The 18,123-nt window shown below is 39.6% G+C and overlaps 1 protein-coding gene across 12 annotated transcripts in view; it reads left to right on the top strand.

Annotated features, from left to right (window-relative positions):
• LOC136825636 (cell adhesion molecule Dscam1-like) overlaps positions 1-18,123 on the top strand; it is a 483,321-nt gene that overhangs the window by 387,683 nt on the left and 77,515 nt on the right. For all 12 annotated transcript variants that reach the window (XR_010849384.1, XM_067082260.1, XM_067082254.1 and 9 more), the window contains exons 9-11: positions 1,881-2,121; positions 3,693-4,004; positions 5,019-5,291. Coding sequence is in view for 11 of the 12 variants with exons in the window: in XM_067082260.1 (XP_066938361.1) it covers positions 1,881-2,121; positions 3,693-4,004; positions 5,019-5,291 (826 nt within the window). In the remaining variant the exon portion in view is untranslated. The remainder of the gene's footprint in view (positions 1-1,880; positions 2,122-3,692; positions 4,005-5,018; positions 5,292-18,123) is intronic.

Below are 18,123 nucleotides of genomic sequence, written 5' to 3' on the forward strand. Positions count from 1 at the left end.
CTACCCTAAATCAGGCTGACGTAACCAGTTCGCAAGACTAGCTCCTTGTGTGCACGTTAAAGTTACCGAATTAAAACGTGAGTTTGGATTTGCACGGTATTTTATCATAATAATTGTGATTTTCACGACTTAAATAATGTGAATGTTCTAGATTTTAAGGTGCTTTGATTTAAAGGTAAGGTAGCTAACTTTATTTTACCTAACCTAAACTAAGAGTTAAAACGTATATGTACAGTCGACGTCGTATTGCCACCTGATTTTAAATTCATCTTTTGCCGGAAAGGAGTTGAGTCATGTGAGGTCTATTACGACTGGGAAAGATTAGGAGTCTAGGCAAGAAATTTAAATATCCTGACTGTATTAGACAATGCATTAAAAGTAACAAAAATGACATTTTATGATAGCAAATAAGAAACTTACAGCACAAAAAAACCTGCTTTTACTGCCATATAATAATAATTTCGAAGATATTCCCCATCTAGTTGAGAATTTAGGGTTAATGGAACACTTAAGAACAATGAAACAGTGAAAAATGTAATTTCAAAGAACTTGCCCGATAACACTAAAAGGTGTGTATGCCGAAATCCATGTAAATCTTGTGATGACTTTTATATTGGTCAAACTGGAAAAACATTGGATGCATAAGAAATTTGCTGGTAAACAGTGGAATTTATACACATGTTAGTGAATACAATCATACAGTCAACTGCTCAGGAGTAAAAAGATACTTTATTCAAACAATGCACGATAAAGAAACATCACCGAGTCTAGTTTCATAAAAGAAAGTTTCTGCAAGAACATGCACATCAGCCAAGGCATGCATAAACTTGACCCAATAATTTCAAAAGAAAAATGCAAGAAGTTTAAATTTTAAAGAAGGTAGTTGAAAGACGCGGAAAGTGAAGAGGGCCACTGGCAGGATTTGTATAAATTGACCTGTCCCTAATGAGGGTGGGACTTCGCCCACAAACGCCTGTCACGTGCAAAGACTTTGCACGTTCGTATGCACGGTATATTGTGAATTTCTATCAGTCCTCTGAAGAAGGTTTGGCAATAAAGCTGACACCAGTCAGGATTTGCAGCCGCTTGTCATTTCTTACCTATGGTGTTTGATATAAAGATCGTGTGTAGAAGTGATTATATATGTATATATATATATATATATATATATATATATATATATATATATATATATATATATATATGAGTGTATTTGGACAGAGAGAGACTTGGGTTGTTATAGTTGATTTTTCAAAGGAAAAACTGTAACTTACGGAAGGACTGGGAGGGTCAAGAACGAGAAAATTCATTTTGTTGAGGACCGATTGGTGTCTGCAAAAATCCCAGGTGACACGGGCAAGAAGAAGTAGGAGGAGGAGGAGGAGGAGGAGAAGTAGTTGCTGACAGCGATAACTTCTTGTGACTGTACTGTTTCAGCCACAAGAGCATCCGAGCTGGCGTTCTTTGAAATAAGTTTCGCAGTTAAAAGTTTTGTTCTGAAGTTAGTGGTGTGGCTCTGGCATTCTAAGACAGCAGTCGAAGACAGCGAGTCTTGCCTGAGTACAAGCAGCGCTGTTAGTTCTCTCAGAATATTGCTGCCTACAGTATACCTTTTGATGGAAATGCCTTGATAGTCAAACTCCATATTATGTCTCATAAGGCATATATTTCTTCAGCGTGTATGGCAACTTTCATCTACCTTTATCGGTTGACATAAGCCACTGTACAGTGGTTTATTTCAATATTCAGTACGCACGTGCACATGCGCACACACACACACACACACATATATATAATATACACACTTACATACATACACGTTAATGTGTTTGCACCTTTTACAGGGTCCAAGTCTCACGGCAGAATCATTTCCTTTGCAGAGGGTGTCAGCCGGTAGCCGTGCAACCATCCACTGCCGAGTCTCTGGTTCGCCCGTGAGTGAAGTGAGATGGTACAAGGACGGAGCCCTTCTCCACCCGCACGCCCACTCTCACATCATGCTCCAGGGGAGGGACACGCTCATAATTTCCGCCGTGGGTGAGAGAGACGCCGGCATGTACCAGTGCATGGCAGCCAACAATTTGGGAGAATCGCAGGCCTCCAGCGAACTCACTATCAGAGGTCGGTTTCTTGCATGGAAAGATTGTATACACTTCTCCATCAATTCTGTTTCTCTTGCTTGCGTAGGTGGAAGGATGGTATGCAGTCCTTTAGAAGGTCTGTATTTATCTGTTGTATGCTGTGTATACAATCATTTAGTGGTTCTGTTTCTCTGTTGTGGATGAATGGGATGACTGTACGCAGTGCATTAGCAGTTCTGTTTTTCTTGATTGGGAAGATGTTATCCACTGTTTTAACGTTGTTTTTTTCTTGTGTGCTTTATGGTAAATGGTATACGCTCATTTATCCGTCCTGATCCTTCTTGTGGGTGAATTGAAGTAGGATATATTTCCCTTAGCTGCACTGTGAAGAAATAGGTGGATAGAAGTATAAGGACTGTGTACTTTCCTTTAACTGTTTTGTTTATCGTGGCGATGGAATAAACAGTGGTCACCCTTTGCACTGACAGTTCCATTGTGCTAGATGAAGTGGATGGAAATGACAGTCGTCACTCTCTTGGCTGCTTTGTGACTGTTTATCTCATGCCATCGAACGGAATGGCGACATTCAGTCCTTTAGCAGTTCATCTCTCTCTCTCTCTCTCTCTCTCTCTCTCTCTCTCTCTCTCTCTCTCTCTCTCTCTCTCGTGTGGATGGATTGAAGGACTGACATACTCTTGTAACTCTGTCTCTTTTGTGTGGATGGCTGGATGAAGGGAAGGACTGTTTTTCTTTCGAGGTTAGATAATCGGATGTAAGGGTTGTAAGAATTCCTGTCAATTGTATGCATCCATAGATAGATGGACGGATTTAACCAATTCTTTTGTTTCACATACGCGGATGAATGGAAGGAACGTTTACACCATATTATCTGATTTCCTTGTGTGGATGGTCGGATGACTGACAGTGCTGCGTATACTCATTTAGCTATATCTCTTGTGTGGGTGGCTTGATGGAGGAAGGAACGGCTGTGCTCACTCATCTGGCTCTCTCTTGTGTGGATATATGGTAGATTTATATTCTCTCGTTTAGTTGCGTTTCTTTGTGAACGAATGGAATCGCTTCAGTATACACTATATATTTCTTTCTGCTCTTTCCCTTTTTTTTTGTGCCGATGACTGGATGAAACGGGGAGACTGCTAACTGCTTGTAGCTGCATCTCTTGTGCAGATGTTTTTACGAACAGAAGGATTAAATCCACTGCCTTGCTTTGTCATTATCACTTGTTCAGTTTCTGCATGTTATTCATTTCAGTTCTCTGGCAATTCTGTAATGCTTTCTCTCTCTCTCTCTCTCTCTCTCTCTCTCTCTCTCTCTCTCTCTCTCTCTCTCTCTCTCTCTCTCTCTCTCTCTCCTGATTATTTGATTGTTTATAGAAGCTGCAGCGTCGACTGACTGCGGGATTACGCTTTGTTTGCATAGTCATTCTTCTGTGACGCTGCTGAAGGGTAAGGTAAACGATTCGCCATTCTCTGTCATGATATGAAGTTAATGAAACTGATAAGGTAACCCGAGGGATTTATTATCCCTCCAGATTACGAACAGGTTTCTGTTGTCTTTCCATTATCCCTGATGTTATTTTCTGGCTTGCAGATTCCCCCCCTACCTTGCGCCACACTTTCATAGAACAGACCATCCAGCGGGGTCAGTCTGTGTCGTTGAAGTGCAGCGCCCTTGGTCACCCAACGCCTGAAATCACATGGACGCTGGACGGGCGCATCATTACCCCCACCAATCACTATGGTAGAGGACGAGTCAGCGTTGGATCTTGGGTAGACGACAGTGGCCAAGTCGTTAGCCAAGTAAACATCACCCGGGCGGAGTACTTGGACGGCGGAGTGTACACTTGCCTAGCCGCCAGCATGGCGGGAAGAGTTCAGCACAGAGCCAGGCTCAATGTCTACGGTGAGATGTTCTTTTGGTGTGACAGCTGTTGCGTGGGTTTATAGATTATTTCCAAGGGTTAGGCTGTAAATTCATTATGCTACGATTAATTGTATGCACGGTAAATGTGTTATGACACCAACTAACCGATTATTATCATTTTAAGGCCATTTTATAATCGATTTGTTTTCAGGAAGAAATTTCAAAATTAAGCGTCCGTTTAATAGTGGTACTAGATGATGGTTTGATCGTTCATGGGAATACCTGAAAGTAGAACAATATCGGATTTCCCTGAACTGTACTCATTACAAACAACCGTTTGACTAGATTTGACGGAAAAAATCAGTTTTAATTGAACACATCTAAATTAAGAAGTAGGTTACTTGGTTATATTGCGCTGAGGAATTCCCGTCTGTAGGTGAAAATAGAATGCTGTAAATGAAGTCAATAACTTTCCAAAGAAAAAAGGGGTCTGGTGCGAGCAGCACTGGGTCATGGTTCATGGTGAGGTCCGGTGGTCATCGAGTAAGGGGGGAGTAAGGGTCAACGGGAAATACCCATCTTTGCTCAGTGATGGTTAATGAATTAATTCACTTTGTGGTCCCCACTTTAGTAATGCATTGAGAACTACTGTCTAATTCTGAATGGGCTCCTTTTCCTTCCCTTTAGAAATATGAAACAAGGCTGCAGTGTTACGAGACTGATTGATTATGTCTGTTCTAATAGTCAAGTAATATTTTTAAGGAGAAAATATCTGTTTTTCCTAAATGATTCGGTTTATTAACAGCTAAACCGAGTTCTTTACACATGCTACAGACTTTTGATTTTTTCTGTTTGCTTACATTTTCAACAATATTATGTCACTGATTTTTATTTACCTGAAATTACTCTATAAAGACTTTTTTGATGTTCCTGTCGCTTGAAGACACGGAGACAATCCTTTGATTCAATTCACTCATTTCTTACGACCAGTAGTGTTCCTTTCGAGAGGTCAACCATAGTTTCAACCGCACTCTCTTCTATTCCCAAAACCAGGTCCTCCGACTAGTCGGACTCAAGCCAATGTGAGCGTGGCTGCGGGCACGGAGGCGACTCTCATCTGCCCTGTGGCAGGATACCCAATCACTTCTGTGTCTTGGATGCTGCACAACAGGCCGCTGACTCCCACTGCTAGGCGGTCTCCCCGTGGGGATGGGACGCTGGTCATTCAGACTGTGGAGGCAGATCAGGATGTCGGAAAGTACACCTGCACAGCCTCTGATTCTCAGGGAAGGACTGCAACCGCATCTTTTTACCTGTCCGTCGTTGGTAAGTATCCATGTTGTCATAACCGTAATCGAAACCGGGTTGAGTGGTACGCTTCTTGACTCACCACGACTCCTCTTCGTGGTTCAATGTCGCCCCATCACACACTCATTCGTCCTTGTAAATGGGTTTTAGCATTTGAGGGTCAGAAAAGGCTTGGGAATAGCAGCCTCACTTCTGAAGGTTCACTGAATAACAAGAGAGTTAATGTACCCATCTGGCCTCAGCCCTTTGAAGGGGAAAAGGGAGTATGGCAATATATATATATATATATATATATATATATATATATATATATATATATATATATATATATATATATATATATAATTAGTTTCACATTTAAGCAAGATATACCATTAGACAGACGATGACGTTAGTCGTCAACAACTGTAGCTTTTTACTTCAAATATATCTTTCGTTTTGTCTTACAGTTATACAAACCCACTTGCTGTAATTTCATTTTTTAATTCTCTATATTGGACAAGTATATAAGTAATTAGATTACTCTGGTTCATATTTGATTTAAATGACTTCTCTTTTGAAGGACTACTCTATCAGTCCTTTTCATTCCGTTCTTCCAAATTCCGCAAAATCCAGCTCTTTTTTAAATGTTTCTCAGTTGTAATCTTAGTTCAGGCGCGTGAATGGTATTTGCCCTTAGATAAGGATTGACCCTTGCAACTTTTTCATCCTTGCTCTTCTCCTTGTGAATGCCTATATTATCCTTTTCCAGCTTCCTTCTTTCTTTCCAATATCCTCTCCAAGTTCTGGATCTGACCCTGCCTGGAATTATTCAGCTTTTGGTTTCCAGTCATGAGAGCCTTTCACTAAACCTTAACCTGGAATTTTTCACCCTCTTATCTTTAGTGAGAGTCTTTCTGAAAACTTTAGCGTAGGGTTTCTCCACGTTTTGAATGCCTACATTGAGAGCCTTTAATAAAACCTTAACCTCAAATTCTTCATCCTTTGGTCTGTAATGAGTTGCACTCTGAAAGCCTTAGCGAAAGATTTCTCTGCCTTTAGATTACCTCTAATGAAAGTCTTTTACAAAACCTTAACCTGGAATTCTTCATCCTTTGGTCTGTAATGAGAGTCACTCTGAAAGCATTAGCGTAGGATTAGCCACGTTTTTATAGCCTGTAGTGAAAGTATTTCACAAAACCTTAACCTGGAACTCTTCACATTTTGACCTGTAATGAGGATTATTCTGAAAGCCTGAGCGCAGGATTTCTCCACCTTTTGATTACCTGTCATGAGAGCCTTTTTTAATTCTTAACCTGGAGTTCTTCACCCTTTGCTCTGTAATGAGAGCCATTCAGAAAGCCTTAGTGTAGGACTTTCCTACCATTTGATTGCCTGTAATGAGAGCCTTTCAGAACACCTCAACCTGGAAGTCTCCATCTTTAGTCTAGCTCATCCATAGGACTGAGACAGAGCTTTATCCTTAACTTTTCCTTACCCTTGCCTCTTATCTTGATCCTCTCTGTGTCTTCTCCATAGTTTTAAAAGATGGTTGAGGCTTCAAGGTCCGACCCTGGATGGTAAGTAGTTGAGAAAATTAGACCTAATATAACTTCGTATTTGTAAAGAAGCAAGTGGTGGAAGAGGCTGGTTCTGGGCTGTACGACGACATGTCTAAACGTGGAATTCGTTCCCTGTAGATTGTCATTGTTGCGCACACTCACATAGAAAAATCAATATATGGACACAATAAATGGATATACATTGCCTATTATCGTATAGAGGTTGAGTGGCTGTTCCCTTAAGCGAGAGAAAGGAGAGTTCCTCCTCCTCCTCCTCCTCCTCCTCCTCCTCCTCCTCCTCCTCCTCCTCCTCCTCCTCCTCCTCCTCCTCCTCCTCCTCGTACCGGATAGCTTCACGACACCTGTCAGGTCACCTCTATCTACAGGTACTTTTTGGAAATCACTAACCCTCAGAGGACAGGGTTTTTTCAGTCACTTTCCCCTTGGTACCATCCTATGGAAGTCTTTTCGTGCTTCCGTGTTTCCTGACCATATGGCCTTTCTTCTTTTAGGATGAGGGCCTGTCGTTTCCTTCGGAGTCAAGCCCTATCCTCCTTTCCTCTCCTCTTCAGTCATTGTTTCCATCGGGCTTGGACTAGTTGAGGACATTATGTTGCTCGTCACCTTGGCTTTTGCTTCGTGAAAAGTAAAAACAAGGTTCTTTTTCTTTATGACTTTATCTAATGGATTTTGCGTTCTTCTGTACCTTCCTATTCTAACTGATTTTTTTCCCCTGGTATTTACATAATTGCTCAGGTATTCATTTTTTCAGTTCCTTTCCTCTTTGCTGTAGATTTCCCCGTTTGTTTACTGAATTCTTACTAGAACGAGTTCCCCCTCTTTCCGCTGTCAAAAAGCTTTAAAGTCCTTTTGGTATTTCTTCTTTCATTTGTGACCTTCCTTTCTCTTGTGAATTTTGACCTCTCTCTCTCTCTCTCTCTCTCTCTCTCTCTCTCTCTCTCTCTCTCTCTCTCTCTCTCCCCGTTACCTCATTCAGTATTCATTGCGTATTGCAAACCTTTGTTCATTGTTTTTCTCTCTTTCCCCCCTTACTGGAACCTTTTCTAGCGATCGTATACTTTTCTTATTTTTGCTTCGTGTGATCTGCGGATATTACGTTTTTTGTTATACAAACGTTCGTTGGGTCGTTCATTCTGTTTCGTCCCACGAAACAGGATTAACGCAACGACCACATTCTTCACCCTTTTCCATTTGAAGTGTCGCATCGCTAAACTCCTGCATGCCTTAATCTGTTCTTCCTTCCTTTCCCGTAAGTGACAAAATTATCCCTGCACTTGGGCCTCTGTACGAACTTGGGGATTCTGCTCGTCGCTTTATCATTTCGTTACGTTACTGATTTTGTTGTCATGCATTTAGAAGGTTATGATATGATTGCTGCTGTTGCCATGTCGTCAAAAATGTCAGTACTCCTAGCAAAAGTATCGAGATAGTAAGTGATGACCGTATTGACACTATGACCGTCCCTGGGCTCGAACCATTTGTAATTTTAATGCACTATTTTCTCAGTCACGCCTTCCATTCTGTATCGAAAGACATCAGTAGTCCAGTTTATTTTCTGATTTTTTCAAGATTTGTGGATTTCCCCGATGCAGATTGATACTTGAAGAACGATGAAGATCTAGACGCATCGGGAATTATGAAAATGGAAATTACTTCTACGAAGACTCTTGTTTATTGCCACTATTTTTTTAGGAAAGTTGAATACGTTGTGATGAATGATTACTTTGGCAAGACTTAATGTATTTCGCAATGAATTCCCTTCCAGAATACGAAACTGCTTTTATACTCTCTCTCTCTCTCTCTCTCTCTCTCTCTCTCTCTCTCTCTCTCTCTCTCTCTCTCTCTCTCTCTCTCTCTCTCTCTCTGCTTGCAATTTCCCAGATATTTAAACTTAAGTATAGTCCCTACCACTCTGTATTAGAATAGGAAATTTGAAGGAGGTGCCAAGTACGTTTCATTATATAGGCGACCTGGTATGATGTCACCCCGTGTCGAAAAAAGGATTATTTATCTTTATATGACACCGTTAATACCTAATTTCTTAGGGCGACTTTCGGGACGAACTTGAATGACGTCCGCAGGTCATTTTTGGCGCTATGGTGTGCTAATCACCAGCACCATAGGGTAGACGTTTTTCGTGTATGAAAGAAAGGAGTCTCATATAGTGTTTATTCATCGGATAGCCTGAGTTCATGTGGGACAGAATAAAACCCGTCGTAACAGAGCTTCGGAGGGAGGGTCATCTCAACTTCCAGCCTTCGCGTGGTGTAGGCCACAGTCGTTAGCGTTTCAACAGGGTGGGTTGTGCAAATGGAAAGATTTACTTGATCATACGGGCAGTCCTTTGCTTAAACTGCGCTTCCCGGACTGTGAACTTTAACATTATGCGGAAACTGTGCTTGGAATCTTATTCCATTCTATAAATTTGTAAAGTTTTCCCTCGATTATTGCAAATTACCTCATTGCGGTGAAAGCTGAATAACATTACAGAGAAACCAAATTATGCTAGTATGTGTATGTATATATATATATATATATATATATATATATATATATATATATATATATATATATATATATATATATATATATATGTGTGTGTGTGTGTGTGTGTGTGTGTGTTTGGACTTATGCCTGTATATCCATATATCTAGTGTTTCCGTTTTTGGTTGTACTTTTCATTCATATTTATCTTTTAATATAACTTTAAATCTTCAACCTGTTTTTAGTCATTTTGTGTTGTTTTTATTCTCTCTCTCTCTCTCTCTCTCTCTCTCTCTCTCTCTCTCTCTCTCTCTCTCTCTCTCTCTCTCTCTGAAAGGACTGAGACTGTCAAGATCGTTCAACTTTTCTTTACGTGAATTGGAGGAGGGGAGGGCGGGGTGCTTTGTCGAGCTGAAAAGGACGCTGGCGTCAGCATTGAAATAGTTATGATTAAGTCGAATTTCATAAGATCGTTTCATTCTTCGGCGAAAGTTGAAATTTGTCCTTCTTGAGATTGCCGAGTCGTTTATTGCTTTCTATTTTTTCTTCTTTATATTTTCGTGCATTTTTTTTTATTTTCTTCTTCTCTGCATATATATGAGATGGTGGTGGTGATAAAAGTGTCTTACTACATTTTTTTTATTATTATTATTACCTACTTTTTTTGTATATAAATCAGTCGAAAAAGTTCACTAGTTGTTGTGTTATTTATATTATATAGACACAATACAGGCATTCATCTATCTTTGTAGCATAGGTTGATAATATTAATATAATTTGTGTTCTTTCACTCACGTGATGCCGCCATATGTTTAACAGTCATTAAAGATTCCGCGTAGGAAATCTTTGTAATGCGGGCTACCATTACGAGACTTTTCGAAGCAAATGCGTGAGAGAAGTCAACTCCGCCAAGTATTGCCGAAACGTTGCTTGGGTGTTGCAAACTTTTGGGACCAAACTGCACCGGGTGTAGCCAAACTTGAGTAATCAAACCTCCGGTTCGGATGTAAATGGCTCTTTGATCCAGCGTGATCTACAGGGATTGATTAAATGGAGGAGACGTTCGTGATCACGAGTTTTTCCCGTATTGTCAGATGTCTACGTTTTCGAACGGTTTTCTCTCTGCTTGGATGCCTCGGCTTCTGGGCTCCGTCGGGAAACGTAGTTATCGAATATTGTGTTTCTTGCACTTCTGGAGAAAATGGAAAAGAATATTTCCATAATCTCTCTCTCTCTCTCTCTCTCTCTCTCTCTCTCTCTCTCTCTCTCTCTCTCTCTCTCTCTCTCTCTCTGGATACATTTGCGCATGTACATGTTTTATACATGTGCGTGTATGTGAACTGCGGAAATAATTACAATATAAAATCTGAAAATATTGAGTAACCCTCGTACAGTGCCCAGCTATTCATTTGTAATAATCTTCTAGACATTCTAATGGTTCATTCCCGATTTCTTTTGTTTTCGAGACTGATAGTCTCTTTAAATAAGAACTAGAACTCAGATAATCATGAGACGTATTTAGTCAATGAATTGGCACAGCGTTCGGTGATAATTTGAATTGTTCGATCGACAGCACACACGTAAACTAAATTGCTAACGGAAGGCTTATGGCAAACACGTCCTCGTTGCGTCATTCATGGGCATCTTATAAGTTGCCATCACGTCACAGTCGTGAAATGGTAAGAAGTCACGGAGACGTCTGATAGTTGTTGATGTCGCCTTATAGCATCAGACATCTTTGCCTTCAATTTTTTTTTTATCCATCCAGCTATTTTGTTACTTTGAAGCTTGCCCAGCAATTTTACAAGATTTTTTCGGCACGTGTCGAAAAGTAGCCGTTCCGTTCAGCGTTATTTTGCCAGTTTGTGCGTTCGTACGCTCCACTTGGTAGAAAGTTTCATGTTCCCGTAGATTTTCACACGTTCCCAATTTTTTGTTTCAGATAGGAATCAGCTCTTGATGAAAATAACCATATGATAGTTCAATAAAACCATCAACAACCCAGAACCAAATATTTCCGTGAGTCTTGTAGGTTTTGCAGAATTTGTAGATGAAAATGTTACCATTAGATAGTCGAAATCGCTAAGAGAAATAAATGATCGTGCCATGACGCTTTGCGAGACAGATAATCTTGACAATTGTCATTACTTTCTGCAAGCCAGTTCTTTTCTCATTATTCTTCAAGATGATGTTAAAGAAAGAATTGCACATCGACATTTGATGTTTTTAAAGTCACATACATAACGAGGTAAGCAATGATTTAAAGACTTTAAAATGTATTCGAAGTTTTTGATTAATTATGATTACATCTCAATAAATACCTACAATTAAAACTTCTTTCAGCTCTTTTTTTAAGTAAGTTAAAGAAGGTCAGAACTAAATACAATCTATTAACCAATTTTTAGCAGATTTTAAATGCGGACGGATCATTAGTTTCATCATTCTCTCTCTCTCTCTCTCTCGCTTTACGATTTTCCTTTTTAAATCCTGCCGGTACCTGTGAGTTCGTTGTATCCCGTTTCCCTCCTCAGTACCACCCACACTTTCATTAGCGGAAGTGGCTCAGAGGAAACCAGTTGTTTGTGAATTGTATCTTCAGGTTCGCTGCTGAAATGCCGTGACATAGTTACGGGATCGTAGCGCAAAGATACGGGCAGTTATGTCGAAATGAAATTCACAGTGACATCTGCGAAAGTGAAGCTCTCTTAGCTACTTTTGTGTATGGTTGGAGTCGAAAGTGATTCGAATGAGCGAATGTTGTTTGATTTAGAATTGTCGTTTATCTTATTGTTGATGATATATACCATTAATTTGTTAGCTTTTACAGCGTGACGTAGTTGGGAATTAAGTACTTATAAATTACTGAAGGTGGTGTTCAGAATATGACTGTAAGCTTAATGACTGAACCAATTGAGCATTAAATTCGTCAGTGACTGAGGTTGGTGGTCGGGGCGTGTGCGTGACGAGTGAGACAGATTGGCTTCCCGAAACAGTGTGCTAATACAGGTCCCTTGTAGATAAAATACACGACTTTTGGAGACGGGCAGGTTATATGATTCAGTAACAATGGAAGATAATGAGGAATTCTTCATTCTTGAATTTACTTTGGAAGAAATATTGAAAATGGCACACTCCATTATCCCTTGATTCACACTTAGCCAAATAAAGATATTTTGTTGAGAGCAATAAAAAAAATTCTGATGGAAGCAAATCGCGTTAGGTGTGGACACGAAACCGACTGGATTGGCTTACGGAAATTTAACAGACATTTTGGGAATTAACCGGAATTTTACGTAATTCTTTGAAATTTGCAGAATTGAGAGGCATTCGATAGAACAAGGACTGATTTAGAATTCCGGTTCAGCAGGCATTCGATAAACGAAGATTTTGTGACCCACAGGCTTGGATATTGTGAGCGTCCTCTTCTCTTGTGTACACCATAGGAAATTAACGAATAATAACATCCAGTGTTACGCCTGGAATGTTCATCTCATACCCTCATATATGTGTTTGTGTCCCTGAGTGTGGGTATCGCTCCTTGTCAAGTGATACATTCCTATAAAACAAGGAACACCTTGCGATAGCTTTTGGGGGAAGCGATATGCAGAGGCGTTAATGCATCCTTCTCGATTTCCCATTTCCCCTCTGAAAGCTATAATTTGAAAGCTTCCCTTTCATATACTTCCTGGTGCGCCTGATGCATTTTCACACGCTTCCACGTCCCGTGTCTATATTCACACGTTTCTTCGTGTCATGTATAGTGTATTCTTACGGTTTCTGATGCCCTTTGTGTATATTCGTAAGTTTCGACATTCCTCGGATGCTGTTCACACTCGCGCGCCCACAGACATTTCTTCAATTCTTATACATAGATGAACACCTCATGCATTGTGTATTTATTACATGTTATTGTCTGTGTATAGCAGTGCTACATATCTCCATAGCCTGTGTATTCACTTGCACAGCCATTCGTTGCAAGTGTATGGCAACAATCATTTTTTTTTCCTGTGCATTCAAACACGTCATCAGAGCCTGGGTATTTTTTCATACACTTTTCATTCACACAGTTCTTTATTACCTGAGCCTTTATGTGCACCGTTCCTTGTGTCAGATAATTTCAGACAAATTTTGATAATTAAACAAGGGAATTCAATTAATAGCACGAAGTTCAGATTTGGCACAATTAAGGATTTGTCCACACTGCTGAAATCATTAAAATTCTTCCTAAATAGAAGTTGTGCTTGAATCAGTCGCCATCTTGAAAAAGGGCAGCAGATTTAGTATTTTCGGCACTAACTTCTAAACCATCACAGCTATAGATGACTTACAGAAATCAAATCTATTCCTCATAAAAAAAAATGAAAATTTTTGTGGAACCTAAAATAAAAAGTCACGAAAATTTAAAAAAAAATTAATTTTATTGAACAAAATTTATAATTGGCAGTGCCGTCAGTCTACCTCATGTGATGCACTATTAGGGTCATTAAAAGGGGTTTGCAACCCCCTTTCCCCCTCCCCCTTAGCTGCACTCACTTCTTAACCTTCCATTTGACCTCCATTCCCGCTTTCTGTCTTCAAGTTCTGCTGTCCAACCTCTCTGACTATTACTTCTTAGTAATAGCTGGCCCACTGGTATAGTGGTTAGTGTCGTGGCATGCCACTCGAATGTTGCGGGTTTGCGTCTCCCCAAGGGCGATGACAAATCACTGGCTCTGTTTAATGTTCAGCAAATGCTGCAGTGGGAGGTTGAAACCAACATTCTTTGGAAGCTTGAACTTCAAGTCAGTGGCCCCTTTGGTGTGCTTGTTTCATGTGAGTAGGTTTCATCCGCAGAAATAATAATAATAATAATAATAATAATAATAATAATAATAATAATAATAATAATAATATTGCATCTGTGGGGTTTTCTCCTGGTTCTGCCTTGAGATCCATGTTCTTCATCTGTATTTTCCAATTCTCTCTACATTCAGTACCTTAAGACAATTTTGAATTCTCTCCAGATTTCTGTAGCTCCAGCGGTTAAGAAGTTATTACAAAAAAAAAATAAAATAAAATAAAAAATCGGCCGCCATTTTCCAAGATGGCAGCTGATTGATTGTGTTCATCAGACTGGATTCAATGAAACATTCCAAGTCTCTTCTTCCTGCTAAGTTGTTAGATCGGTAAATGTTTTTTTTACCTTAAAATTCTCCAAACATTATATTTAGACATTTTTTAGCCGAAGCAGAGCCAATTCTCAAAGCGAAACATGAGAGGTCGTTCGACGCTGAAAAATATATTCCGCTCATGTTAGGAATATTCCTTGACTTTCTTAGAAAGAAAAAATAAAGAAAGTATCCTCGGAAAATCTCCCGTCTGCCCAAACTTGAGGTAAAACTTTTAGAAGTTGCTTCGGGTGTATCATGCCGATCAAGTCTCCCAATTACAAGTTCCTGCAGGAATAAATCCACCAGTCTCGCATCGGATGTACTGGGGAAAATCCTGGCGTCTTTGTCTGTATTGAGGAAAAGTCGTGTTTCCCTAGCAATTTTTTTTTTTTTTTTTTTTTTTTTTTTTTTTTGTAATCATTGAGACACTTGTTCTTTTCTTGGATGTAGTGGGGAAAATCCTGGCGTCTTTGTTTATATTCAGGAAAAGTCATGTTTCCCTAGCATTTTTTTTTTTATCATTGAGACACTTGTTCTTTTCTTGGATGTACAGGGGAAAAGCTATAACTTTTTCTCCTTACACGGGAAATTCTTTTCTGAATATGATAAAGATTTTAATTTTACTTAATGAGCTGTGTAGAATGTACAGTTTTGCACAGATATGCGTGCAGAATCCTTATATAGCACTTTGGGCATACTAGAAAAATCTTTAAAAAAAAAGTTCTTCCAAACTAGAAAAAGTCTAAAATATTTCCCTAGGAGCAGCAGGGTGTTCGCTCGAGCTGTTAAAGATAGATCTCGCCTTTAATTTCAACTGGCTGCAACCGCCATTGCTATGTGGCCAAGTTCCCGCACTAATGTAAATAGATTAAGCAAATGCAAGTAAATTTGTTCGCTAGCAGTTTGTTTACATGGCTGCGTTCCGTCATTAACTAATAAGGAAACTCCCAGTGTATATCAACGATGTTATACGCCAACAGTGTAAGTTGAGGGTTTAGTCATGAAGTATTTTGCTTCAGTTTTTAGGAGAACTGGAAGAAACCTTCATTGAAAGAGAGGAATGGAAGGGTGATTTTCGTTCATCTTTACTTTTATTGCAGGCGACATTTTTCACTAACTATAACTGAAAGAAAATTTTATAAAAAAAAAAAAAAATTGAAAACTATAATATGATGGTAAACTGTTGTATAAACCAGTAAATTCAATATGTTTGTTAGCTCAAAATAATATCATGGCATTTTTTATTACTTTAATGAAATTACTTTTAAGCCTCTCTCTCTCTCTCTCTCTCTCTCTCTCTCTCTCTCTCTCTCTCTCTCTCTCTCTCTCTCTCTCTCTCTCTCTCTCTCTCTCTCTTAATGAGGCATGATTTCTTTTCAGATTAAATAGTTGTACAGCTTTATCTGCTCTGACACATAATAATTATATAACAGTTGACATAACACAAAATTATTATAATGGAATTGTGTTTATAACCTTGCTTTACAATATGCTAACTCTCTCCCTCGCGCGCCTACCTTTCTGACACCTAAATTAGTAACGTATCGTGAATAACTTTTCCGTCTATTTTTAGCCTCTTAGCAATTGAATTATGAATTTTGCAGTGTTCCTCATAATTCCAGTCTCCTATTGTTAAAAATCATAATTGCTGTGAGCCTTCCCCTGATCAGCGTCAAGTGAAATGAAAAGCGGGCGAAAAGTTCTGGGAAAATTTTTCCCCCCCGAATGGACCTCCGGTCAATTTCCATTTCATTTGATCGATAAAATTGGTTCCATTATTTTCGTTCGATGATTTACAAAATGGTCGAGTTTTTTATTTATGCATAATTCTGCTAGGGAGAAAAGTGCCTTATATCTCGTATAAATTCTGCTGTTGTTCGTAGTGAGGCTGTGATAGAGGTCTTTTGTTTGGCTTTATGAACGTATTATGTATATATATATATATATATATATATATATATATATATATATATATATATATATATATATATATATATATGTATGTATTTATTTCACATTTAAGTATTGCGTCTATTAAACTACAATTACGATTGAATGACATTAGCTAAAGTTTGTGATGAGTTCGTAGATATTACTAGTTCAAATGATATTTCCCGTGAACCTTTCTGCGTTCATCGTAGAAGTCTCTTTGCTATTTACTGATTCATTCCACAACGGTGCCGTAGCAGACGTCGAGGTTTCATGCCTTCTGCGTTGGGTTCTTTTAGAACCCAACCTAACCAAGAATCTTGTTGTGAATTGTCGGAAGGCCTAACCACCTCTCTTTTTCCGAGCGTGGGACTGGCCTGAGTGGTCAACATTAACCTCCACCTGACCTGCGGTGTCTGAGAGTTTGACGGCGTGGTTGGAAAAAACAAAAAAAAAGTTGTTTTGAAAATAAATTTTTCTAATTAATCTTTAGTTTGCAAACTTTCGCTCTTGAAGCGAAAAGCTGCAAATGCAAAATAAATGAACTGGAGTAGCCTTAGCCGGTAAAAGAATGTTTACTCGAATTCTTTGAAGGAAACTCTTTTGTTTTTCCCAACTTTTGCCGAGTTATTCAGAGTTCTGTATCCAGCAGCTGCACTTTATTTGCATTTTTCCCCTCCTCGGGTGTCTGGGGATGGAGTTGGGGGGAGGTGGAGGGGAGGCCGTCCATTTTACTGTCGACTTTTATAAACGTTTTAAGCTTGATTACGCCATTGCTTTGCATACCAGCTCAAGTTTTATTACGTTCATTCCTGTTGCTCTCTCTCTCTCTCTCTCTCTCTCTCTCTCTCTCTCTCTCTCTCTCTCTCTCTCTCTCTCGTAGATTTCTTTTATTTCCTTTTGTCATAATGATTCCCTTTCTCGTGTGTGTGCTCTTGCAAGCACGATTGGTTCTCTCTCTCTCTCTCTCTCTCTCTCTCTCTCTCTCTCTCTCTCTCTCTCTCATTCATTTTTCCCCTCTGCCGTTGTCACAACACCGGCGTGCTTCCTTTTCCAATTGAATTCCCCTCTTCTTACTTTTCCTCGTCGGCTCATTAGAGTTGCTAAGACGTCCTCTTGTTTGTTCTGTTCACCCCGGTTGCATCCGTTATCGGTCATAAGTTATTCTGGACCTTTAAGGCACCGTCTTGAGCTCCGGAGTTTTGTTGTCGGATCAGTAGTCGCCTTTATAAAACTCCTCTTCTCGGACGGGTCCCTCACACACGGCATTGACGTTTTCTCTCCACTCGAATAATCATGTTCCTTTTGGAGGTTTTAAGCCTCGTTTCATCAGTGTTGTTGTTGTTTTTTTTTTGTTGTTGTTATCCGTCTCTATCTTTCTCTGGTGTCCCATCTCGCATCGTAGTGGGTCGTGCCATTCCCACTGCGTTCCTATGAAAATAGCGGGTCGAAGCGTGGAAGAACTCATGAAATGTCTGACATGAAAAAGTGTCGGAAGTTTGACTGTTAAGGAACCTGTTCTTGGGGAAGTCGGTGGAAAGAGGAAGGTCGTGAAGCGAACGATCCCAGCCAAGATGCTCTGTGAGTCGCGTCGTCAGAGAAAATGCAGTTTTGCTTCCATGGCGTGCAGACGTTCGAGGACGGTGACTGAAGAGGGGTCGAATTTTCTAACTGCGAATTATGGGGATATGGCTCGACGAAAAAATCAATGTAGTTGATAATGAA

The sequence above is a fragment of the Macrobrachium rosenbergii genome, chromosome 39, assembly GCF_040412425.1.
Source record: "Macrobrachium rosenbergii isolate ZJJX-2024 chromosome 39, ASM4041242v1, whole genome shotgun sequence".
Classification (NCBI taxonomy): domain Eukaryota; kingdom Metazoa; phylum Arthropoda; class Malacostraca; order Decapoda; family Palaemonidae; genus Macrobrachium; species Macrobrachium rosenbergii.